The 27416-nt window shown below is 47.3% G+C and overlaps 1 protein-coding gene across 4 annotated transcripts in view; it reads right to left on the bottom strand.

Annotated features, from left to right (window-relative positions):
* ZNF541 (zinc finger protein 541) overlaps window positions 1-27416 on the bottom strand; it is a 401808-nt gene that overhangs the window by 66645 nt on the left and 307747 nt on the right. For 3 of the 4 annotated variants that reach the window (XM_063937867.1, XM_063937868.1, XM_063937870.1), the window contains exons 6-11: window positions 26174-26297; window positions 22323-22484; window positions 11055-11364; window positions 10767-10830; window positions 10564-10685; window positions 1751-1878 (exon numbers count right to left, since the gene is read on the bottom strand). In XM_063937867.1, the coding sequence (XP_063793937.1) occupies window positions 1751-1878; window positions 10564-10685; window positions 10767-10830; window positions 11055-11364; window positions 22323-22484; window positions 26174-26297 (910 nt within the window). The remainder of the gene's footprint in view (window positions 1-1750; window positions 1879-10563; window positions 10686-10766; window positions 10831-11054; window positions 11365-22322; window positions 22485-26173; window positions 26298-27416) is intronic. The other variant, XM_063937869.1, reaches the window with a different exon arrangement.

The raw sequence follows: 27416 nt of genomic DNA, 5'->3' as shown, positions 1-27416 counted from the left end.
CCTGAAAACGGTCAGTTGACACCCAGGAACGCCCACTTCATGTTAATCACTCTGCGGCGGACATTGCGAATGAAAAGCCTCGCTAGATCTTGTGTAAAACTACATTGGCTGTTGTGAAAGTACGTCGCGTGTGCGCATTGCCGCTTTTTCACTTAATTGCTGCGCTGTGAACATTTTTATCTAGCGATCAACTCGGAATGACCCCCCCATGTGCACTGCAGGTGTGGCAGATGTAACATGTGCAGAGAGTTAGATTTGGGTGGGTTATATTGTTTCTGTGCAGGGTAAATACTGGCTGCTTTATTTTTACACTGCAATTTAGATTTCAGTTTGAACACACCCCACCCAAATCTAACTCTCTCTGCACATGTTATATCTGCCTCCCCTGCAGTGCACATGGGCCCTCATTCCGAGTTGTTCGCTCGCAAGGCGATTTTAGCAGAGTTACACACGCTAAGCCGCCGCCTACTGGGAGTGAATCTTAGCTTCTTAAAATTGCGAACGATGTATTCGCAATATTGCGATTACAAACTACTTAGCAGTTTCAGAGTAGCTTCAGACTTACTCTGCCTGTGCGATCATTTCAGTGCTTGTCGTTCCTGGTTTGACATCATAAACACACCCAGCGTTCGCCCAGACACTCCCCCGTTTCTCCATCCACTCCCGCGTTTTTTCCGGAAACGGTAGCGTTTTTATCCACACGCCCATAAAACGCCGTGTTTCCGCCCAGTAACACCCATTTCCTGTCAATCACACTACGATCGCCGGAGCGAAGAAAAAGCCGTGAGTAAAAAAACTATCTTCATAGCAAAATTACTTGGCGCAGTCGCAGTGCGAACATTGCGCATGCGTACTAAGCAGAAAAACGCTGCGATGCGAAGAAAATTACCGAGCGAACGACTCGGAATGAGGGCCATGGTTTTGCCCAACTGCTAACAAATTTGCTGCTGCGATCAACTTTGAATTAGGCCCTTAGTGCCCACACTGAGACAGAGCAGCATAGCATCTTGTGCATCATTAAACTGTAAGACATTTCAGTGGCTCAGTACTTAGGAAAGACCGTACTGTGGGGGTAATTCCAAGTTGATCGCAGCAGGAACTTTATTAGCAATTGGGTAAAACCATGGGGGTAATTCTGAGTTGATTGCAGCAGGATTTTTGTTAGCAGTTGGGCAAAACCATGTGCACTGCAGGGGAGGCAGATATAACATGTGCAGAAAGAGTTAGATTTGGGTGTGGTGAGTTAAATCTGCAATCTAAATTGCAGTGTACAAATAAAGCAGCCAGTATTTACCCTGCACAGACACAAAATAACCCACCCAAATCTAACTCTCTCTGCACATGTTATATCTGCCTCCCCTGCAGTTCACATGGTTTTGCCCAACTGCTAAAAAATTTCCTGCTGAGATCAACTTGGAATTACCCCCCATGTGCACTGCAGGGGAGGCAGATATAACATGTGCAGAGAGAGTTAGATTTGGGTGGGTTATTTTGTTTCTGTGCAGGGTAAATACTGGCTGCTTTATTTTTACACTGCAATTTAGATTGCAGATTGAACACACCCCACCCAAATCTACTCTCTCTGCACGTTATATCTGCCTCCCCTGCAGTGCACATGGTTTTGCCCAACTGCTAACAAAGTTCCTGCTGCGATCAACTCAGAATTACCCCCTGTAGCTCATCACAAGTATTTCCATATTATTCCCACTGACTATAAAGCAAGTTGGTGATTGAGGTAACATGGACTCACCATGACATTGCCTCCGGTTAAGTGCAGGCAGTGCAGAGCGAACTCCAGGTTGTTGCCCCCTCCCGGTACGGCACTGGAGCAGGCCAGGTTAAGGAGGCAGGAAACTGAGGAGAAAAAAGGAGCTGTGCCTAGTGAGAAGGCAACAACAGTCTGATAGGTGTTTACAGGCAGTGGAGACCGCAATATTGTGAGTTGAGAAAGTTTTGTATGACAATGCCATCTATCAGTTTACTAGCAACCACGAATCTCATGAAAGGCCCCAGTAATGTCACTGGCTCATAGTGAATGGATAGACGGCATTCTCATAAACACTGGTTTAGAGGACAGGTAGCGGTAGTTGTTACCAATCTTCCCTCCCTAATCAGGAGACTGCTCTGTCCCTCTTATGGTGTGTACACACGGTGAGATATTTTTGACTATATAGTTAAAATCGTAAGAAAAGTTAGTGCAGATCTCAAGGTGAAAGTCACCTTGCCATCCCGATTCGATCCCGATGCGTGGTCCCGCGCAGTCAGCATCGCAAGCCTAGATAGACTGTGCAGACAAGTCAATTTTGACTATCTCTATAGAAGAGATAGTCAAAATTGACACTTAGCCAAAATCGCACATAGTCAATATCGCAAGCACAGTCATTATGTTCTTGCGATATTGACTATGTGCCGACCTAGCCCGTCGCATAGTGAGAATCGGGCATAGCCCGAATCTCACCGTGTGTATGGGCCTTTACAATCAAGGGATTGAGGCTCTGGTTAGCTCGCTGGCTCACATGACTCAGTCACAATTTAAACGCAACTTTAAAGGGGAGGGGGTAGATTTCCTAAAGCTTCTAAAAATCAAAATTAGAAGTGTTGCCCATAGCAACCAGTCAGATTGTAGAAGTTTCTAGGATGCAATAGAGAAATGACAGTGAGAATGTCACTAATACCCCTTTTACATTTGCAGCCTCGGGTCATTCCTGGGAATTACCCTTTTACATTAGCGGCCCGACCCAGCATATTGCCGGGTCGGTGACGTCACCGCTGACTCTACCGGAGGCTGTGCTGGGAGATAATCTTCTCCAAGCACCGCCTCCTCCTATGCAGAGAACGGGTGCCGGGTCGCCTTGACCCGGTATACCCGTTCACACTGCACAGCTTCCCGGGATGGTCCCGGATTCAACCCTGGTTGAGACCTGGGTTGAAATCCCGGGATGCTCGTCCCGGGAATTTGGAAGTGTACCCTTTTACACTGACAAAAATCCCGGGATGATGTGCGTTTACGTGCAAAATCCCGGGATAAAATTGTCAGTGTAAAAGGGGTATAACTGCAATGGCAACACCACTTTTTATTTTTAGAAGCTTTAGTAAATCTACACCTAGGTATCTAAAATAAGAATTTACTCACCGGTAATTCTATTTCTCGTAGTCCGTAGTGGATGCTGGGAACTCCGTAAGGACCATGGGGAATAGCGGGCTCCGAAGGAGGCTGGGCACTCTAGAAAGATCTTAGACTACCTGGTGTGCACTGGCTCCTCCCACTATGACCCTCCTCCAAGCCTCAGTTAGGTACTGTGCCCGGACGAGCGTACACAATAAGGAAGGATTTTGAATCCCGGGTAAGACTCATACCAGCCACACCAATCACACCGTACAACTCGTGATATGAAACACAGTTAACAGTATGAAACAATAGAGCCTCTCAACAGATGGCTCAACAATAACCCGATTTAGTTAACAATAACTATGTACAAGTAATGCAGATAAACCGCACTTGGGATGGGCGCCCAGCATCCACTACGGACTACGAGAAATAGAATTACCGGTGAGTAAATTCTTATTTTCTCTAACGTCCTAGTGGATGCTGGGAACTCCGTAAGGACCATGGGGATTATACCAAAGCTCCCAAACGGGCGGGAGAGTGCGGATGACTCTGCAGCACCGAATGAGAGAACTCCAGGTCCTCCTCAGCCAGGGTATCAAATTTGTAGAATTTTGCAAACGTGTTTGCCCCTGACCAAGTAGCTGCTCGGCAAAGTTGTAAAGCCGAGACCCCTCGGGCAGCCGCCCAAGATGAGCCCACCTTCCTTGTGGAATGGGCATTGACAGATTTTGGCTGTGGCAGGCCTGCCACAGTATGTGCAAGCTGAATTGTACTACAAATCCAACGAGCAATAGTCTGCTTAGAAGCAGGAGCACCCAGCTTGTTGGGTGCATATAGGATAAACAGCGAGTCAGATTTTCTGACTCCAGCCGTCCTGGAAACATATATTTTCAGGGCCCTGACAACGTCTAGCAACTTGGAGTCCTCCAAATCCTTAGTAGCCGCAGGCACCACAATAGGCTGGTTCAGGTGAAACGCTGACACCACCTTAGGGAGAAATTGGGGACGAGTCCTCAATTCTGCCCTATCCATATGGAAAATCAAATAAGGGCTTTTACAACACAAAGCCGCCAATTCTGATACTCGCCTGGCAGAAGCCAAGGCCAATAACATAACCACCTTCCATGTGAGATATTTCAGATCCACGGTTTTTAGTGGTTCAAACCAAAGTGATTTTAAGAAAACTCAACACCACGTTGAGATCCCAAGGTGCCACAGGAGGCACAAACGGGGGCTGACTATGCAGCACTCCTTTTATAAATGTCTGAACTTCAGGTACTGAAGCTAGTTCTTTTTTGAAAGAAAATCGACAGAGCCGAGATCTGTACCTTAATGGAACCCAATTTAAGGCCCATAGTCACTCCTGCTTGCAGGAAATGCAGAAATCGACCTAGTTGAAATTCCTCTGTTGGGGCCCTTTCGGCCTCACACCATGCAACATATTTTCGCCATATGCGTTGATAATGAGTTGCTGTAACCACTTTCCTGGCTTTAGTAAGCGTAGGAATTACTTCCTCCGGAATACCCTTTTCCTTCAGGATCCGGCGTTCAACCGCCATGCCGTCAAACGCAGCCGCGGTAAGTCTTGGAACAGACAGGGCCCCTGCTGCCGCAGGTCCTGACTGAGTGGCAGAGGCCATTGGTCCTCTGATATAAATTCTTGAAGTTCTGGGTACCAAGCTCTTCTTGGCCATCCACGAGTATCGTTCTTACTCCTCGCCTTCTTATTATTCTCAGTACCTTTGGTATGAGAGGCAGAGGGGAGAACACCTAAACCGACTGGTACACCCACGGTGTTACCAGAGCGTCCATAGCTATCGCCTGAGGGTCCCTTGACCTGGAGCAATATCTTTTTTAGCTTTTTGTTAAGGCGGGACGCCATCATGTCCACCTGTGGCCTTTCCCAATGGTGTACAATCCTATTGGAAGACTTCTGGAGGAAGTCCCCATTCTCCCGGGTGGAGGTCGTGTCTGTTGAGAAGATCTGCTTCCCAGATGTCCACTCCGGGAATGAACACTGCTGACAGTGCTAACACATGATTTTCCGCCTATCGGAGAATCCTTGTGGCTTCTGCCATCGCCATCCTGCTTTTTGTGCCGCCCTGTTGATTACATGAGCGACTGCCGTGATGTTGTCTGATTGGATCAGTACCGGCTGGTTTTGAAGCAGAGGCCTTGCTGGCCTCAGGGCATTGTAAATGGCCCTCAGATCCAGAATGTTTATGTGTAGGGAAATAACCTGACTTGACCAAAGTCCCTGGAAGTTTCTTCCCTATGCGACTGCCCCCCAGCCTCAAAGACTGGAATCCATGGTCACTAGGACCTAGTCCTGTATGCCGAACCTGCGGCCCTCTTGAAGATGGGCACTCTGCAGCCACCACAGTAGAGATACCCTGGTCCTTGGAGACAGGGTTATCAGCCTATGCATCGGAAGATGAGATCCAGGCCACTTGTCCAACAGGTCCCTCTGAAAAGTTCTTGTATGGAACCTGCCTAATGGGATTGCTTCGTAAGAAGCTACCATTTTTCCCAGGACTCGCGTGCAATGATGCACCGCTACCTATTTTGGTTTTCAGGAGGTCTCTGACTAGAGATGACAACTCCTTGGCTTTCTCCTCCGGGAGAAACACTATTTCTGGTTTATGTCCAGAACCATCCCCAGGAACAGTAGACGTGTCATAGGAACCAGCTGTGACTTTGGACTGTTTAGAATCCACCTATGCTGTTGTAGCACTTTCCAAAATAGTGCTACCCCGACTACCAACTGCTCCTTGGACCTCGCCCTTATAACGAGATTGTCCAATTACGGGATAATTACAACTCCCTTTTTTTGAAGGAGTATCATCATTTCGGCCATTACCTTGATAAAACACCCTCGGTGCCATGTACAGTCCAAACGGCAGTGTCTGGACTTGGTAATGGTAATCCTGTACCACAAATCTGAGGTACTCCTGGCGAGGATGGTAAATGGGGACATGCAGGTAAGCATCCTTGATGTCCCGGGATACCATGTAATCCCCCTCGTCCAGGCTTGCAATAACCGCCCTGAGCGATTCCATCTTGAACTTGAATTTTTTTATGTTCAAGGATTTTAAATATAAAATGGGTCACACCGAACCATGCGGTTTCGGTACCCCAACCCGTGTGGAATAGTAACCCCGTCCTTGTTGAAGTAGGGGCACCTTGAGTATTACCTGCTGGGAATACCGCTTATTAATTGCCTCTAGCACAGCCTCCCTGCTTGAGGGAGTTGTCAGCAAGGCATATTTTAGGAAACGGCTGGGGGGAGACATCTCTAATTCCAGCTTGTACCCCTGAAATACTACTTGGAAGAAACAGGGATCCACCTGTGAGCGAGCCCACTAATTGCTGAAATTTTTGAGGCGGCCCCCCACCGTACCTGGCTACACCTGTGGAGCACCCGCGTCATGGTGTGTACTCACAGGAGGCGGGGGAAGAATCTTGATTCTGGGAACAGGCTGACTGGTGCAGCTTTTTCCCTCTACCCTTGTCTCTGTACAGAAAGGAAGCGCCATTTGACCCGCTTGCTTTTCTGAAGCCGAAAGGACTGTACCTTTTTCTGTGAGGAAACCTGAGGTAAAATTATTTCTTCCCAGCAGTTGCTGTGGATACGAGGTCCCAGAGACCATCCCCAAATAATTCCTCACTCTTATAAGGCTCTCTATGTGCTTTTTAAGTCAGCATCACCTGTCCAGTGACAGGTCTCTAATACCCTCCTGACAGAATGGACATTACATTTATTTTGGATGCCAGCCGGCAAAATATCCCTCTGTGCATCCCCCATATATAAGACAACGTCTTTAATATGTTTTTATGTTTGCCAACTAGTATCCCTGTTTGACAGGGTCACCGACCACGCTGCAGCAGCACTATCTGCAGGTCTCAGTCTAGTACCTGAGTGTGTAAATACAGACTTCAGGATAGCCTCCTGTTTTTTTTTTTTTTTTTTTTTTTTATCAACAGGTACCTATTAAAGTGGCCGTATCCTAAGACGGCAGTGCCACCTTTTTTGACAAACGTGTGAGCGCCTTATCCACCCTAGGGGATATCTCCCAGCGTAACTTATCCTCCTGGCGGGAAAGAGTACGCCATCAGTAACTTTTTATAAATTACCAGTTTCTTAACGGGGGAACCCACGCTTTTCACACACTTCATTTATTCATCTGATGGGGGAACAAAACACTGCCTGTTTTTTCTCCCCAAACCTAAAACCCATTTATAGAGGTTAAAGTCAGAAATGTATAACACATTTTTTATTGCCGGGATCAAGTCACGGATTGGATTGTGTATATGTCTCCACCTTGTCGACACTGGAGTCAGACTCCGTGTCGACATCTGTGTCTGCCATCTGAGAGAGCGGGCGTTTTTGAGCCCCTGATGGCCTTTGAGACGCCTGGGCAGGCGCGGGCTGCGAAGCCGGCTGTCCCACTGCTGTTACGTCATCCACCCTTTTATGTAAGGAGTTGACACTGTCGGTTAATACCTTTTACCTCTCTATCCACTCTGGTGTCGGCCCCACAGGGGGCAACATCACATATATCGGCCTCTGTTCCGTCACCATATAAGCCTCCTCATTCAACATGTCGACACAGCCATACCGACACACTGCAGACACACAGGGAATGCTCTAAACGAGGACAGGACCCACAAAAGCCCTTTGGGGGGACAGAGTGAGAGTATGCCAGCACACACCAGAGCGCTATATACTGCAGGGACTAACTGAGTTATGTCCCCTATAGCTTTATATCTATATATATAATGTATACTGCGCCTAAATTTAGTGCCCCCTCTCTCTTTTTTTAACCCTTGTAGACTGCAGGGGAGAGCCAGGGAGCTTCCCTCCAACGGAGCTGTGAGGGAAAATGGCGCCAGTGTGCTGAGGAGATAGGCTCCGCCCCTTTTTCGCGGCCTATTCTCCCGTTTTTTATGGACTTCTGGCAGGGGTATTTACCTCATATATAGCCCCTGGGGCTATATATTGAGGTATTTTTGCCAGCCAAGGTGTTTTTATTGCTGCCTCAGGGCGCCCCCCCCCAGCGCCCTACACCCTCAGTGACCGGAGTATGAAGTGTGTGAGAGGAGCAATGGCGCACAGCTGCAGTGCTGTGCGCTACCTTGGTGAAGACTGAGTCTTCATGCCGCCGATTTTCCGGACCATCTTCTTGCTTCTGGCTCTGTAAGGGGGACGGCGGCGCGGCTCCGGGACCGAACATCAAGGCTGGGCCTGCGGTCGATCCCTCTGGAGCTAATGGTGTCCAGTAGCCTAAGAAGCCCAATCCGGCTGCAAGCAGGCGAGTTCGCTTCTTCTCCCCTTAGTCCCTCGCTGCAGTAAGCCTGTTGCCAGCAGGTCTCACTGAAAAGAACAAATTCTAAGACTATAACTTTCTAAGAGCTCAGGAGAGCCCCTAGTGTGCATCCAACCTCGGCCGGGCACGAAATCTAACTGAGGCTTGGAGGAGGGTCATAGTGGGAGGAGCCAGTGCACACCAGGTAGTCTAAGATCTTTCTAGAGTGCCCAGCCTCCTTCGGAGCCCGCTATTCCCCATGGTCCTTACGGAGTTCCCAGCATCCACTAGGACGTTAGAGAAAACACATTAAATCTGAATGTATAGTAGTTTATTAAAATGAACTGTATTTATTTTCTAGCTGTCAGTCAGGCGGCGTTGCGGCACCATTATCGCTGAGTTAATGCCAGGGTGACGGAGTGTCTTATTACTGTAGAAAGTGGGATTTGCTGGAACACTCCTGACCTTGCCTTTAAAGCAAACACACACTGAAGCTGTACAAACAGGATTCCTCTCGACAGTAATAGAGGTGTTTCAGAGTGATGGATCAGATGCAGAGACAACGAGGTCAGACCAAGATCTAAGGAAGCTTTCCTAAAATATTTCTAAGCGCATAATACAGAGAAACATCAACCTTGCCCAACCTGACGGACTGTGCTAGTGGGCTAGGGGAAGAACTGACACAGTTGTGGGGGCAGGCACATAACAGAATGCATGGGATCATCCACTACAATGAGCCATTATGATCATTTGGAAAAGGTAACTATTATTATCCTTTATTAATATGGCACCACACAGCAAGTTATGATTAAATGAAAGATGATAGTAAAATAATATACTACACAGTGGCTTGTGGACATATGTGTGTAAATGCCGATGAGCACCCAGCCTCAACAAACAAGACAATCACCCTCACCTCCTCCATCCAAATCCTCTTCTTCACACTCACCCCCTGCCCCAAACCTTACCAACCTCATTCCCATTTTATTGCTCTTCCTCATCTGTGCAATCAGTATTTCCAGATTTGTCTGTAACAAAATGTCCTGTTCATAGCTAACGCCCTTATCCTCCTCGCCCTCACTGAAACCTGGCTCTCCCTCTCTGATGCCACTTCTTCTTCTGCTTCTACATGGCGTGTCTCTCTCTCTCACCCTTTCCGGCAATACTGGAGACAAGCCAGGCAGTGTGTAGGCATCCTTCTTCTGGTAACTGCGCCTTCTGGCCCATTGCCCCTGAACCCTCCCTCTCATCATCCTCCACTCTCTTTTTCTTTATCCACATTCTTATAACGGTCCCCTAATGGTCATTTTGCATCACTCCCCCCACCGCTTTGGTCGCTACCAAGAGCTCGTCCTGAACCATTACTGACTTTTCCAACTCCCCTTTCCCGTGCTCCAACCACCATCTGCTCTCCTCCCCTCTTGCACCCTTCATTCACCCAAATCCTCTCAATGCAACGCAATCTCAATGCCCTTGACTTTTTTCCTTTGCTTGAAATCTTACACTCTTTAATCATCTTCCTGGTAAGCCCTAAGCAGGCTGTTACCTTACGCAACCGTTCTCTCACCAAGAAAACCGCTGGAGCCTTTACAACTGAGCGCGAAACACGTCTGCGTTTGGCTTGCCACCTTGCTGTTACCTCCCACAAATGCTCACTAGCTGTCAATCAATCTGCGGGCAATTTGCATTGCCGTTACAAGACCATCAGAACGCATGCACAGTACAACAATAATCGCTCAACTACACAAACTGAATCAGGCCCTCTATTCCTCACGCCTCCCCTTATTAATTTCTCTCTCCTTATTAATTTTTTTCCCTCTCCCCCTATTCATTCTCTCGTCCCTCCCCTGATGGCTGCTGCTTCATTGCAATCTCTGTTTCAAGTAGTGGCACCTTTAGTGTCTTCCATAAGGAGATGTCAGGGATCCTGCAGTGACCTGCGGGTAGCTGTTAGAAGGGGGCGTAGCAGTGCCATCTGCCACACATTGTGTGCCCTAGACAGACACCATACACAATAATTTTTAAGTGTTTATTAATAGATGAGCGAAGATGAAATCTTAACAGTTACAGAAAGTTCTTAATGATGGAAGATCCCGTGTGTGTGTGTGAACAAGAGTCTGAAAGTCATCTGCCAGAATGAAGTCTTACCTGCCTTAGTCTCCAACCAAGGTCTCCAGACCAGGTCTGCCTTTTCTTCCTCACCTTCTAGGAATAAAGCATCCTTCCTCTCTGGGATCTCTGCCTGGAAACGATCTCCAATATTAATGTGCCTAGAAGCAACAAACATGAATATAAACAAGTGAATTGGGAAATATGTCTCTTAAGATTGACAACACAGGTAGAGAACTTACGGGTGGATAGTAAGCAGTATGTCATCTTTCACAAAGGAAATCCCACAACTGGAGGTGTCTTTCTCTGCAGGAATAACATACACTTAGTAACTGATGCAGATGCGAACATCAGGATGTGCTGTTCCGTGTGTGGTATAAATGCAGCAGCTCTCTTCTCATGTTCTAGGTTAAATCTGATGCAAATGGTGCTCAATGTTTACCTGCGTTCCCCATAGGAAATACTACAGTATGTCCTCCTATTCACCAACCATCACATTTCACTCTGACACTGGCTGCCCTAATGCTCACCTAGGAGGTTGGGAACCGGGCTCTTGGTGCATGTGGTGCAGAAAGTATTAAAGTAGAGCCCTGATCCCTGGCGAATTGGGCTCAGCATGGGAGGCGGAGTGTACGGTGGGCATTGGAAGGTGCCATTCTGGAGATACTCTGACAGGTAAATGGTTGGGGAGTGCAGATTGCTCTGGAAGCAACCAGTGGGAGAAGGGTTGGTCTCCAGGAGTGGTGGGGGAATATATAATGATTTAGGACTAGGTCTCTTCTTCTTTTTCTTCCCCGTTTTGGTGGTATTGCTTTGTAGTTGACTCGCAGTTCCATTTACCTGAACAGCAAAGAGAATAATAAGGAACAGCTAGAAGAGTAATAAGGAACAGCAAAGAGAAGAGTAATAAGGATCAGCAAGGAGAATAGTAATAAAGAACAGTAAGGAGAAGAGTAAAAAGGAACAGCAAAGAGAAGAGTAATAAGGATCAGCAAGGAGAATAGTAATAAAGAACAGTAAGGAGAAGAGTAAAAAGGAACAGCAAGGAGAAGAGTAATAAGGAACAGCTAGGAGAAGAGTAATAAAGACCAGAAAGAAGAGTAATAAAGAACAGAAAGAAGGAGAGTAATAAGGAAGAGCTTCGAGAAGAGTAATAAAGAACAGAAAGAAGAGTAATAAAGAACAGAAAGAAGGAGAGTAATAAAGAACAGCTAGGAGAAGAGTAATAAAGAACAGAAAGGAGAAGAGTAATAAGGAACAGCAAGGAGACGAGTAATAAGGAACGGCAAAGAGAAGAGTAAGAAGGAACAGCTGGAGATGAGTAATAAGTAACAGCTGAGATAAGAGTAATAAGGAACAACAAGGAGAAAAGGTATAAGGAACAGCTAGGATAAGAGTAATAAAGAATAGCTAGAAGAGTAAAAAAATAGGATTTTAATTACCTACCAGTAAATCTTTCTCTCGCAGTCCATAAGGGATATTGGGGAGACTTAGTACGATGGGGTATAGACGAAGTCCAAAGGAGCTGGTGCATTTTAAATTTTTCACTGTGTGTGCTGGCTCCTCCCCTCTATGCCTCCTCCCACAGGCAGTTATAGGTAAAACAGTGCCCGAAGGAGAAAGGACATATATGAGAGAAGGAACATAACAACAAGGAGTGAGATTTATACACCAGCACACAACTAACATACAACAACCAGCAATGGCTGGTAACAACAACAGCAACAGCTGAACAGGTAACCATATAAAAGAGAACCTGCAGAAAAGTCAACGCACTGAGGTTGGCGTCCAATATCCCTTATGGATTACGAGAAAAGTATATTTTTCTCTAGCATCCATAAGGGATATTGGGGAGACTTAGGGGATAATTCAGAGTTAATTGCAGCAGCAAATTTGTTAGCAGTTTGGCAAAACCATGGGGGTCATTCAGACCAGATCGCATGCTAGTATTTTTCGCTGCGTTCAGGTCAGAACTGCGCATGCAAAGCGGATCGTTGTCGGGCAATGGATTGTACGAAGAATCCATTCGCACAGCCGATCACAAGGAGACTGACAGGAAGAAGGCGTTTGTGGGTGTCAACTGACCGTTTTCTGGGAGCGGTAGGAAAAACGCAGGCGTGTCCAAGCATTTGCAGGGTGGGTGTCTGATGTCAATTCCGGTCCCGGATAGGCTGAAGTGATCGCAGCGGCTGAGTAAGTCCTGGGCTACTCAGAAACTGCACAAAACTTTTTTGTACTGCTCGGCTGCACATGCGTTCGCACACTTGCAAAGCGAAAATACACTCCCCTATGGGCGGCGACTATATGCTCGCAGCAGTGCAAAAAAACCCTAGCGAGCGATCACGTCTGAATGACCCCCATGTGCACTTTAGGTGGGGCATATATAACACTTACAGAGAGAGTTAGATTTGGGTGGGTTATTTTGTTTCTGTGCAGGGTAAATACTGGCTGCTTTATTTTTACGCTGCAATTTAGATTTCTCTTACATCCTAGAGGATGCTGGGGACTCCGTAAGGACCATGGGGTATAGACGGGCTCCGCAGGAGACATGGGCACTATAAAGAACTTTTAGTATGGGTGTGCACTAGCTCCTCCCTCTACGCCCCTCCTCCAGACCTCAGTTAGATTCTGTGCCCAGAGGAGATTGGGTGCACTACAGGGGAGCTCTCCTGAGTTTCTCTGAAAAAGAATTTTGTTAGGTTTTTTATTTTCAGGGAGCACTGCTGGCAACAGGCTCCCTGCATCGTGGGACTGAGGAGAGAGAAGCAGACCTACTTAAGTGATAGGCTCTGCTTCTTAGGCTACTGGACACCATTAGCTCCAGAGGGAGTCGGAACGCAGGTCTCCCCTCGCTGTTCGTCCCAGAGCCGCGCTGCCGTCCTCCTCGCAGAGCCGGAAGATAGAAGCCGGGTGAGTATAAAAAGAAAAGAAGACTTCAAGGCGGCAGAAGACTTCAGATCTTCACTGAGATAAGCCATTGCTCCCACACACTACACACACTGATGGGTGCAGGGCGCAGGGGGGCGCCCTGGGCAGCAATATAAACCTCTGGACTGGCATTTTATAGATATTAGACAGCGGAGGCAGTTAATATATAAACCCCCGCCATTTTTTTATACAATTGAGCGGGACCGAAGCCCGCCGCTGGAGGGGGCGGAGCTTGGTCCCTCAGCACTAACCAGCGCCATTTTCTCCACAGAGCACTGCAGAGAAGCTGGCTCCCCGGATTCTCCCCTGCTGAACACGGTGACAGAGGGCTGAAAAGAGGGGGGGGGGCACTTTTAATTGGCGCAGTGAGTGTATTACACGATTATTATATATAAAAGCGCTATATCTGGGAATTTGTTTCCAGTGTCAGTTGGCGCTGGGTGTGTGCTGGCATACTCTCTCTCTGTCTCTCCAAAGGGCCTTGTTGGGGAACTGTCCCCTTATAGATATATCCCTGTGTGTGTGGGGGTGTCGGTACGTGTGTGCCGGCATGTCTGAAGCGGAAGGCTCGTCCAAGGAGGAGGTGGAGCAAATGATTGGTGTGTCTCATGATTGGTTGGACATGTGGAATATGTTAAATGCAAACGTGACCCTATTACATAAGAGAATGGACAAAGCAGAGTCCAGGGAAAAAGCAGGGAGTCAATCCACGGATTGGACTGGGTCACAGGGCCCTTCAGGGTCTCAAAAACGTCCCCTATCCCAAATAGCAGACACTGATACCGACACGGATTCTGACTCCAGTGTCGACTACGATGAGGCAAAGTTACACCCAAGGGTGGCCAAAAGTATTCATTATATGATTATTGCAATAAAAGATGTTTTGCATATCACTGATGACCCCTCTGTCCCTGACACGAGGGTGCGCATGTATAAGGAAAAGAAACCTGAGGTAACCTTTCCCCCATCTCATGAGATGAACGAGTTATTTGAAAAAGCTTGGGAAACTCCAGACAAAAAACTGCAGATTCCCAAGAGGATTCTTATAGCATATCCTTTCCCTGCACAGGATAGGGTACGTTGGGAATCCTCGCCCAGGGTGGACAAGGCTTTTACGCGTCTGTTACAAGAAGGTGGCGCTACCGTCTCCAGACACGGCAGCCCTCAAGGATCCTGCTGATCGCAGACAGGAAACTACCTTAAAATCTATTTATACGCATACGGGTGCTTTGCTCAGACCGGCGATAGCATCGGCATGGGTTTGTAGCGCAGTTGCAGCGTGGACAGATACCTTGTCAGCTGACTTTGATACCCTAGACAGGGATACCATTTTACTGACCTTAGGTTGTTTGGGGATGGTCTAGCAGACCTGGTTTCCACAGCTACCACGGGTAAATCTACTTTTTTACCTTTTGTTCCCCAACAGCAAAAGAAAACTCCACAGTATCAGATGCAGTCCTTTCGGTCGCATAAGGCCAGAAGAGGTCGGGGCTCCTCCTTCCTCACCAGAGGTAAGGGTAGAGGAAAGAGAACACCTGCTTCGGCTAGTTCCCAGGAGCAGAAGTCCTCCCCGGCTTCTGCTAAATCCACCACTTGACGCTGGGGCTCCACTGAGGGAGTCCGCACCGGTGGGGGCACGTCTTCGACTCTTCAGCCAGGTCTGGGTTCTGTCAGACGTGGATCCTTGGGCGATGGAGATTGTATCCCAAGGCTACAAACTGGAATTCGAAGAGGTGCCCCCTCGCCGATTTTTCAAGTCGGCCTTGCCAGCTTCTTCCCCGGAGAGGGAAGTAGTATTGGCTGCAATTCAAAAGCTGTGTCAACAGCAAGTGATTGTCAAGGTTCCCCTGGTCCATCAGGGAAAAGGGTACTATTCAACCCCGTTCGTGGTCCCGAAGCCGGATGGTTCATGTCCCCATATATCCTCCTCATCAGGAGTACCTGAGATTCGCTGTACAGGACTGTCATTACCAGGTTCAGACGCTGCCGTTTGGGCTTTCCACGGCACCGAGGATTTTCACCAAGGTGATGGCGGAGATGATGGTGCTCCTGCGCAGGCAGGGAGTCACAATTATCCCGTACTTGGACGATCTCCTGATAAAAGCGAGATCGAGAGATCAATTGCTGAAGAGCGTGTCGCTCTCCCTGAGAGTGCTACAACAGCACGGTTGGATTCTCAATCTGCCAAAGTCACACTTGGTTCCAACAACTCGACTATCATTCCTAGGCATGATTTTGGACACGGAACAGAAGAGGGTTTTTCTCCCAATGGAAAAAGCCCAGGACCTCCAGAACATGGTCAGAGACCTGCTGAAACCAAAAAGAGTGTCTGTTCATCAATGCACTCGAGTTCTGGGGAAAATGGTGGCAGCCTACGAGGCCATCCCCTTCGGCAGGTTCCAGACTTTTGTGAAGGGAGTGCTGCACATCCAGCCTCCTTTTGTGCCCCCTGTGGCGCCGTGGGACCTTAACGTGGTGTTAAGTTTCCTAAAATCTCACTGGTTTGAGCCTCTTCAAACGGTGGAATTAAAATTTCTCACTTGGAAGGTGGTCATGTTATTGGCCTTGGCATCTGCAAGGCGGGTGTCCGAATTGGCGGCCTTATGTAGCCAGGACGGCTAGGGTTAGGAAAACAGAGGCTCTGTTTGTCCTGTATGCAGCCAACAAAGTTGGCGCTCCTGCTTCTAAGCAGACCATTGCTCGCTGGATCTGTAACACGATTCAGCAGGCTCATTCTACGGCTGGATTGCCGTTACCAAATTCGGTAAAGGCCCATTCCACTAGAAAGGTGGGCTCTTCTTGGGCGGCTGCCCGAGGCGTCTCGGCATTACAGCTTTGCCGAGCAGCTACTTGGTCGGGTTCAAACACTTTTGCAAAATTCTACAAGTTTGATACCCTGGCTGATGAGGACCTCGCGTTTGCTAAATCGGTGCTGCAGAGTCATCCGCACTCTCCCGCCCGATTTGGAGCTTTGGTATAAACCCCATGGTCCTTACGGAGTCCCCAGCATCCTCTGGGACGTAAGAGAAAATAAGATTTTAAACCTACCGGTAAATCTTTTTCTCCTAGACCGTAGAGGATGCTGGGCGCCCGTCCCAGTGCGGACTAAATCTGCAAGACTTGTATATAGTTGTTGCTTACATAAGGGTTATGTTACAGCTGTGATCGGTCTTTGACTGATACTGTGTTTTTGTTCATACTCTTTACTGGTTGCGTATATTCCAGGTTATATGGTGTGATTGGTGTGGGCTAATATGAATCTTGCCCTTAGATTAACAAAATCCTTTCCTCATATTGTCCATCTCCTCTGGGCACAGTTTCTCTAACTGAGGTCTGGAGGAGGGGCATAGAGGGAGGAGCCAGTGCACACCCATACTAAAAGTTCTTTATAGTGCCCATGTCTCCTGCGGAGCCCGTCTATACCCCATGGCCCTTACGGAGTCCCCAGCATCCTCTACGGACTAGGAGAAAAAGATTTACCGGTAGGTTTAAAATCTTATTTGCAGTTTGAACACACCCCACCCAAATCTAACTCTCTCTGCATGTTATATCTGCCCCCCCCCCCTGCAGTGCACATGGTTTTGTCCAACTGCTAACAAATTTGCTGCTGCGATCAACTCTGAATTACCCCCTTAGTACGATGGGGACGTCCCAAAGCTTCCAGAATGGGCGGGAATGTGCGGAGACTGCTGCAGCACGGCCTGCACAACTGGGAATCCTCTTTGGCCAGGGTATCAAACTTGCAGAGCTTAACAAAAGTGTTCTTCCCCGACCAGGTAGCCGCTCGGCATAGTTGCAAGGCCGAGACTCCACGGGCAGCCGCCCAGGAAGAGCCGACCGATCTTGTAGAGTGGGCCTTCAGATACTTAGGAACAGGTAAGGCTGCCGACACATAGGCCTGTTGGATAGTAAGCCTAAGCCAACGAGCAATGGACTGCTTCGAAGCAGGACAACCCATTTTCTGCGCATCATAAAGCACAAACAAGGAAACCGTCTTTCTGATCCGAACCATTCGCCTGACATAGACCTTCAAAGCTCGCATAGCATCCAATGTCTCCGGAGGAGCAGAAGTGCCAGAACTTGACGAACCACAATAGGCTGATTCAAGTGGAACACAGAGACAACCTTCGGCAGGAACTTCTGCCTAGTCCGGAGCTCCGCTCTGTCCTTGTAAAAGACCAAGTATGGAGTTTTACACGATAAGGCCCCCAATTCTGAGAAACGCCTAGCAGAAACCAGGGCCAGTAACATCACCATCTTCCACGTGTCGTACTTCAAACCAGGAGGACTGTAGAAAATCCAACACCACATTCAAATCCCAGGGTGCCATAGGCGGCACAAAAGGATGTTGTAGGTGAAGTACCCCTTGCAAGAAGGTCTGAATTTCTGGCAACACTGCCAATTTCTTCTGAAAGAAAATTGAAAGAGCTGAAATCTGGACTTTAATGGAACCCAGACGTAAGCCCTTATCCACACCAACCTGCAGGAAACGCAAGAAACATCCCAAGTGGAACTCTGCAGGTGGATATGTGCGTTCCTCGCACCAAGAAACATATCTTCTCCAGATATGATGATAGTGTTTTGACGTCACAGGTTTCCTGACCTGAACCATAGTAGCAATAACCTTTTTGGAATGGCCCTTGTAAGCTAGGATGTTCGCTCACCCTCCATGCAGTCAAACGAAGTCGCCGTAAGTCCGGGTAGACAAACGGTCCCTGTTGAAGAAGATTGCTTCTTAGTGGTAGAGGCCAAGGGTTTTTGACGAACATGTCCAGAAGATCCGCGTACCACGCCCTCCGAGGCCAATCCGGGGCAATCAGAATTGCCTGGACTCCTTGATTTCTGATTCGCTTGAGCACCCTTGGGAGCAACGGAACCAGAGGAAACAGGTAGACCAACCGATAAGGACAAGGCGACGTCAGTGCACCCACTGCCCTCGCCTGAGGGTCCTTGGTTCGTGAGCAATATCAGTGAAGCTTCTTGTTGAGTCGAGAAGCCATCATGTAACTCTGTGGACAGCCCCACCGGTGGATGATCTGCTGGAATACTTGATGGTGGAGTCCCCATTCCCCTGGTAGAGATCATGACGACTCAGGAAATCCGCTTCCCAGTTGTCCACACCCAGAATGAAGATTGCCGACATTGCTATTGCATTTCTTTCTGCCCAGAGGAGTATCTTTGAAACCTCTCGCATGCAGGCTCTGCTTTTTGTCCCTCCTTGCCGATTGATGTACGCCACCGCTGTGGTGTTATCTGACTGAACTTGGATCGCGTGATCCGTGAGCAGAGGAGAGGCCTTAGGCAGGGCATTGTAGATCGCCCGAAGTTCCAGATTGTTGATTGGAAAGAGGTTCATGAGCTGACCACCTGCCCTGGAACTGCGCCCCTTGGGTGACAGCTCCCCATCCTCGCAGACTCACATCCGTCTGGAGGAGGGTCCAATCCTGAATCCCGAAACTCCGGCCTTCCAGGAGATTGGAGGACTGCAGCTATCACAGGTGGGAAATCCTGGCCTGAGGTGACAGCCGAATCATCCAGTGCATCTGTAGATGTGATCCGGACCACTTGCTCAGGAGATCCAATTGAAATATTCTGGCATGGAACCTTCCATATTGGATCGCCTCGTATGAGGCGACCATCTTCCCCAACAATCTGATGCAAAGATGGATGGACACTCGAGCAGGTCGAAGCACCATGCGGACCATCTCCTGAAGTGTTCTCGCTTTGTCCTCCAAGAGGAACACCTTCTGGGCCACCGTATCCTGTAACATCCCCAGGAACAGGAGCCGCTGAGTTGGCTCGAGGTGGGACTTCTGTAGATTGAGAATCCACCCATGGTGTGACAGAAGTTGGATAGTGTGGTCGATATGGAGCAATAAAAGGTCCCTGGATCTTGCTTTTATCAGAAGCTCATCCAGGTAAGGGACAACATTGACCCCCCTGGACCCGGAGTTGGGACATCATCTCCGCCATCACCTTTGCCCTCCTGGAACTGGTAGTGATCGTCCAGGAGGGCAAACCTCAGATAAGCCTGATGAGGTGGCCAAATTGGAATATGAAGGTAGGCGTCCTTCATATCTAAGGAAACCAGGAATTCCTATTCTTCCAGGCCCGCAATCACTGTCCTCAGGGATTCCATTTTTAACTTGAAAACCTTTAGGTAAGGGTTCAAGGACTTTAGATTCAAAATGTACCTTACCGAGCCGTCCGGCTTCGTTACCACAAATAGGTTGGAGTAATAACCCCTGTCTTGTTGTGGTATTGGTACTGGAACAATGACGTGGGACTGGATCAACTTTCGGATGGCCTTTTGCAATGTAACTTGCGTATCCTCCAGAGCTGGCAAGCTTGATTTGAAAAATCGTTGGGGAGGAGCACCGTCGAACTCTAGCTTGTAGCCCTGAGAAATGAGGTCCCTAACCTATGTATCCTGGCAGGAGCTTTCCAAGATGCGGCTGAAGTGACGCAGTCAAGCTCCCACCTCGAGTTCTCCACGGGGTGGGTGGGCACCGTACTGCTGAGGACTTAGTGAAAGCAGGACTGGTGCTCTGTTCCTGAGAACAGGTGGTTGCAGGTCTTTTTGACTTACTTCTGGTGCCTCTATTCGCATTGGAGGCACATCTGGCCCAATGAGTTGTGAAGATTGGCTGCATTGTTCAAATGAAACAGAATCAGAAGATAGAGGAGAGAATCTGGTATGGCAGACACTGCATAGCTTGTGTTTACCCATGTTTATAGTCATCACAATTACATACACACAGACAGTAATACTGATCAAGCCTGCCCTTACTGTATGTGAGAGGAGACACACAGAAAGAGACACCAGCACACCCTTGCTGTACAGCCCCAGTGAGGCAGTCAGCTAACTATAACACAGTGAAACACTAATGATTTCTGTCCTGTATAGGACACAGATTGTGTGCAATAGTGGCTCTCCCCATTGCTACACCCTGTACAAGTTTTTCAGCGTGTCTTGTGAGGCAGGAAGAGCTGTGTGTACTTGCTGCTGCTGCATTAAGCAGAGGAAGGCGCCAAAATGCCTCTGGACCCGCTCTGAGGTAGCTCCAGCCCCCAACACCCCAATGGCGCCGGAGCTACAGTGTTTTTATACTGGCAAAGTCTCCTATTCTGCAAAAAAACATTGTTTAAGCTATTCCAAGCCAGTTTAAACGGGGGTGGGCTCTAGCATGTGTCCCCCCCCCCAGGAGGTGGCACCTGCGTTCAGCCGCACCGCGCTAGGGGGGTCCCCCGGTTTGTACTCACCACAGACGTCACCTTCAGGCATATGTTAGAACAAACAACCTCTCAGAGCTGCAGAGATGTGCATCCTCTCCTGGGGGCACTTTTTTTCTAAACTGCCTGTGGGAGGGAGCATAGAGGGGAGGAGCCAGCACACCCAGTGAAGAAATTTAAAGTGCACCGGCTCCTTTGGACCCGGTCTATACCCCATCGTACTAAGTCTCCCCAACAGCCCTTATGGATGCTAGAGAAAGAACAACTAGAAGAGTTATAAAGAACAACATGGAGAGGAGTAAAAAGGAACAGCTAGGAGAAGAAGAATAAGGAACAGCTGGGAAAAGAGAAATAAGGCACAGCTAGGAGAAGAGTAATAAGGAACAGCAAGGAGAAGAGTAACCAGAGACAGCAAGGAGAAGAATAATAATGAAAAGCTGGGAGAAGAGTAATAAGGAACAGCTAGGAGAAGAGTAATAAGGAAAAGCTAGGAGAAGAGTAATAAGGAACAGCTAGGAGAAGGGTAATAAGGAAAAGCTAAGAGAAGAGTAATAAGGAACAGCTAGAAGGGTAATAAGGAACAGCAAGGAGAAGAGTAATAAAGAACAGCTAGGAGAAGAGTAATAAGGAACAGCTAGGAGAAGGGTAATAAGGAACAGCTAGGAGAAGAGTAATAAGGAAAAGCTAGGAGAAGAGTAATAAGGAACAGCTAGGAGAAGGGTAATAAGGAACAGCAAGGAGAAGAGTAATAAAGAACAGCTAGGAGAAGAGTAATAAGGAACAGCTAGGAGAAGAGTAATAAGGAACATCTATGAGAAGAGTAATAAGGAACAGCTAGGAGAAGAGTAATAAGGAACAGGTAAGGAGAAGATTAAAAAGGAACAGCTAGGAGAGGAGTAATAAGGAACAGCTAGGAGAAGAGTAATAAGGAACAGCTAGGAGAAGAGTAATATGGAACAGCTAGGAGAGGAGTAATAAGGAACAGCTAGGAGAAGAGTAATAAGGAACAGCTAGGAGAAGAGTAATAAGGAACAGCTAGGAGAAGAGTAATAAGGAACAGCTAGGAGAAGAGTAATAAAGAATAGCTAGGAGAAGAGTAATAAAGAACAGAAAAGAAAAGAGTAATAAAGAACAGCAAGGAGAAGAGTAATAAAGAACAGCTAGGAGAGGAGTAATAAGGAACAGCTAGGAGAAGTCTTGAAATACACATTGAGGACGATGAGAACCAACATGACAGCAGTTAGGAAGAACAGCCAGAGGAAACGCAATAGACAACATAGGAGAAAGGAGACTAACAGCAGAGACCCAAGATAAAAGTTCTGAACAATAACCAGGGACATACTGTACAAGAAAAAAGACAGGTAACAACAAAGAGCCAGCGTTGTGTGGAACCACCAGGAAATATGTCACAAGGAAAGTCTAGAATGTACAGGAAATATCAGCAGCCCGCCAAATGACTTAAGGTGAACCATGGGCTAGCGTTGCGTGCCAGTGACAGTATTAGACTGTGTTGTCACTGAAATGGTTGATGCATTACATTACAAATCTGGAGACAATGCTCTGTATTACTACAGAACTGGTGCTGGATGCAGGACACACAGGGCAATATTTTCAAAATACACATGTATCCAGTTCACCTTATCCTTCCCCTGCTGATCTTTCATAGAAACGGGTACAGACACAGGGATTACAAGGTGTCCTGCAGTTGCGTCCTTTGTAATCCATGTGGATGGTATAGAACTTTGTGCCAGTAATCCTGCTTCCTGTCCGCCGCTCCCTATGTCACTCTTGTGGACATCCTATATAAGAAACTTTATTTTAACATTTCAATACTAGAATATAACAAAAGCATATCTATAGAGCCATTACTGGGAACATGTGACGTGGAATATCTTAAATCAAACAATTTACAGGATCCAAAACAGCATGGATTTACTGGTGGGAGATCATGCCAAACAAATCTTATTGACTTTTTTGACTCTGTGATGAAAATAATAGATCAAGGGGGAGCTGTAGATGTAGCATATCTAGACTTTAGTAAGGCATTTGACACTGTCCCACATCGCAGACTGCTAAATAAACTTGAAAGTGTGGGGGTGGATTATAGAATAGTTAAATGGATAAGAACCTGGTTGCAGGATAGGAAACAGACAGTTGTAGTAAATGGAGTGCAATCTATGGAGGGAAAATGTTACCAGGGGAGTACCCCAGGGATCTGTACTCGGACCAGTTCTTTTTAATATCTTTGTTGGTGACATTGCAAATGGTATTGAAGGGAAAGTATGCCTTTTTGCAGATGATACAAAGATATGCAACAGGGTAGACACACCAGGAGGGGTAAAACAAATGATTGATGACCTAGCTAGGCTTGAAAAATGGTAAAGAACATGGCAACTACAGTTTAATGCTAAAAAATGCAAAATCATGCACTTGGGTCTCAAAAACCCAAAGGCTAAATATAGTATCAAGGGTACTATAATGGAAACTACTGAGGAGGAAAGGGATGTAGGAGTCACTATTTCAAGTGACTTAAAGGCAGGAAAGCAATGCAACAAAGCAATGAGAAAGGCAAGTCAGATGCTTGGTTGCATAGGGAGAGGAATCAGTAGCAGGAAAAGAGAAGTAATAATGCCACTGTATAGGTCATTGGTGCGGCCTCATCTGGAATACTGTGTCCAGTTCTGGAGAGCATATCTCCAGAAGGATATAAATACATTAGAGAGTGTACAAAGAAGGGCAACTAAAAATAAGAATTTACTTACCGATAATTCTAATTCTCATAGTCCGTAGTGGATGCTGGGACTTCCGTAAGGACCATGGGGAATAGCTGCTCCGCAGGAGACTGGGCACAAAAGTAAAAGCTTTAGACTAGCTGGTGTGCACTGGCTCCTCCCCCTATGACCCTCCTCCAAGCCTCAGTTAGGATACTGTGCCCGGACGAGCGTACATAATAAGGAAGGATTTTGAATCCCGGGTAAGACTCATACCAGCCACACCAATCACACTGTACAACCTGTGATCTGAACCCAGTTAACAGTATGATAAACGTAGGAGCCTCTGAAAAGATGGCTCACAACAATAAACAACCCGATTTTTTTGTAACAATAACTATATACAAGTATTGCAGACAATCCGCACTTGGGATGGGCGCCCAGCATCCACTACGGACTATGAGAAATAGAATTATCGGTAAGTAAATTCTTATTTTCTCTGACGTCCTAGTGGATGCTGGGACTTCCGTAAGGACCATGGGGATTATACCAAAGCTCCCAAACGGGCGGGAGAGTGCGGATGACTCTGCAGCACCGAATGAGAGAACTCCAGGTCCTCCTCAGCCAGGGTATCGAATTTGTAAAATTTTGCAAACGTGTTTGCCCCTGACCAAGTAGCTGCTCGGCAAAGTTGTAAAGCCGAGACCCCTCGGGCAGCCGCCCAAGATGAGCCCACTTTCCTTGTGGAATGGGCTTTAACAGATTTTGGCTGTGGCAGTCCTGCCACAGAATGTGCAAGCTGAATTGTACTACAAATCCAACGAGCAATCGTCTGCTTAGAAGCAGGAGCACCCAGCTTGTTGGGTGCATACAGGATAAACAGCGAGTCAGATTTTCTGACTCCAGCCGTCCTGGAAACATATATTTTCAGGGCCCTGACTACGTCCAACAACTTGGAGTCCTCCAAGTCCCTAGTAGCCGCAGGCACCACAATAGGTTGGTTCATGTGAAACGCTGAAACCACCTTAGGGAGAAATTGAGGACGAGTCCTCAATTCCGCCCTGTCTGAATGAAAAATTAGGTAATGGCTTTTATATGACAAAGCCGCCAATTCTGAGACACGCCTGGCTGACGCCAGAGCTAACAGCATGACCACCTTCCATGTGAGATATTTTAATTCCACAGTGGTGAATGGTTCAAACCAATGCGATTTTAGGAACCCTAAAACTACATTGAGATTCCAAGGTGCCACTGGTGGCACAAAAGGAGGCTGTATATGCAGTACCCCCTTGACAAACGTCTGAACTTCAGGCACTGAAGCCAGTTCTTTCTGGAAGAAGATCGACAGGGCCGAAATTTGAACCTTAATGGATCCTAATTTTAGGCCCATAGACAGTCCTGCTTGCAGGAAATGCAGGAAACGACTCAGTTGAAATTCCTCTGTGGGGGCCTTCTTGGCCTCACACCACGCAACATATTTTCGCCAAATGCGGTGATAATGTTTCGCGGTTAAATCCTTCCTGGCTTTGATCAGGGTAGGGATGACTTCATCTGGAATGCCTTTTTCCATCAGGATCCGGCGTTCAACCGCCATGCCGTCAAACGCAGCCGCGGTAAGTCTTGGAACAGACAAGGTCCCTGCTGGAGCAGGTCCTTTCTTAGAGGTAGAGGCCACGGGTCCTCCGTGAGCATCTCTTGCAGTTCCGGGTACCAAGTTCTTCTTGGCCACTATTTAAACTTTTACTCTAAGCAGCTCAGGAGAGCTACCTAGCATGCACCCTTCTCGGCCGGGCACAAAAATCTAACTGAGGCTTGGAGGAGGGTCATAGGGGGAGGAGCCAGTGCACACCAGCTAGTCTAAAGCTTTTACTTTTGTGCCCAGTCTCCTGCGGAGCCGCTATTCCCCATGGTCCTTACGGAAGTCCCAGCATCCACTAGGACGTCAGAGAAATGGTGCGTGGCCTACATCACAAAACTTACCCGGAAAGGCTAAAAGATCTTAACATGTATAGTATGGAGGAGAGAAGGGAAAGGGGAGACATGATAGAAACTTTCAAATATACCAAAGGTTTTAACACAGTTCAGGAGGGAAACATTTTTCAAAGGAAGAGAAGTATTAGAACTCGAGGACATACACTGAAATTGGAGGGAGGCAGGTTCAGGGGAAATTTAAGGAAAAATTATTTCACAGAAAGGGTAGTGGATAAGTGGAATAGCCTCCCCTCAGAGGTGGTAGAGGCTAAGACTGTAGAGCAATTTAAACATGCTTGGGCATGTGAATATCCTTACAAAGAATTAAGGTTCAAAAAGGGTTGCGATTACCTAAAGGATAAAAAAAATGGGCAGACTAGATGGGCCAAGTGGTTCTTATCTGCCCTCAAATTCTATGTTTCTATGTATAATGTCATGGAGAGATGCTATAAGGAAACACAATTCACATTCACATATTGCATGTTTCCTGGACCAATGATTGAAGACTTGTGCTTTCCTAATGACACAAGATAACCTCAATGTGATTCACTGAGAGCAAGTTAGGGAGAGGAAGGAAGCTGGTGCCAATACTGTATATGGTGCCTCTAGCCTGACCTCTGTATGCAGTAGCAGAAGAGCAGACTTGTGGTGTGTCTAGATCCATTCATACAAACCTTCCCCAATGTGGACATTCTACTATATGAGCAATGTTATATGTGTTGTGAGATCTGTGGATGCTTGGTAACAGCTTCTACCTGTGTAACTCTGGCAGTGATTAATCATCCTTATGTCCCCCCTGTGTGTACCTGCAGTGGCCGGCTGTGCTTGCTGTCTCCATCACACGGAATGGTGTCCTGCTCTCCCATAGAGACACTGAGTAACAGGGCAGTTGGATCTGTTGACTCCATCATGCCAGAAGCTGTGTGCAATCTTCTCGCAGGTAGGAAATAACATATAGGTAGAAAAATAACATGTATCATTTATGTGAAAGAATCAGGGAACATTTAGACATGGTAACAATAAATGAAAAGAATACTAAAAATGTGTACACTTTATAAAACAATTAATAAATAAAATAAGATTTTACTCACCGGTAAATCTATTTCTCGTAGTCCGTAGTGGATGCTGGGAACTCCGTAAGGACCATGGGGAATAGCGGCTCCGCAGGAGACTGGGCACAACTAAAGAAAGCTTTAGGACTACCTGGTGTGCACTGACTCCTCCCTCTATGCCCCTCCTCCAGAACTCAGTTAGGATACTGTGCCCGGAAGAGCTGACACAATAAGGAAGGATTTTGAATCCCGGGTAAGACTCATACCAGCCACACCAATCACACCGTATAACTCGTGATACTATACCCAGTTAACAGTATGAAACATAACTGAGCCTCTCAACAGATGGCTCATAACAATAACCCTTTAGTTAGGCAATAACTATATACAAGTATTGCAGACAGTCCGCACTTGGGATGGGCGCCCAGCATCCACTACGGACTACGAGAAAATAAGAATTTACTCACCGGTAATTCTATTTCTCGTAGTCCGTAGTGGATGCTGGGAACTCCGTAAGGACCATGGGGAATAGCGGGCTCCGAAGGAGGCTGGGCACTCTAGAAAGATTTCAGACTACCTGGTGTGCACTGGCTCCTCCCACTATGACCCTCCTCCAAGCCTCAGTTAGGATACTGTGCCCGGACGAGCGTACACAATAAGGAAGGATTTTGAATCCCGGGTAAGACTCATACCAGCCACACCAATCACACCGTACAACTCGTGATATGAAACCCAGTTAACAGTATGAAACAACTGAGCCTCTTAACAGATGGCTCAACAATAACCCGATTTAGTTAACAATAACTATGTACAAGTATTGCAGATAAACCGCACTTGGGATGGGCGCCCAGCATCCACTACGGACTACGAGAAATAGAATTACCGGTGAGTAAATTCTTATTTTCTCTGACGTCCTAGTGGATGCTGGGAACTCCGTAAGGACCATGGGGATTATACCAAAGCTCCCAAACGGGCGGGAGAGTGCGGATGACTCTGC

This window comes from Pseudophryne corroboree, chromosome 8 (assembly GCF_028390025.1).
Source record: "Pseudophryne corroboree isolate aPseCor3 chromosome 8, aPseCor3.hap2, whole genome shotgun sequence".
Classification (NCBI taxonomy): Eukaryota; Metazoa; Chordata; class Amphibia; order Anura; family Myobatrachidae; genus Pseudophryne; species Pseudophryne corroboree.
Note: the sequence above shows the minus strand (reverse complement) of the source record. Positions and strands in the feature narration are given on the sequence as shown.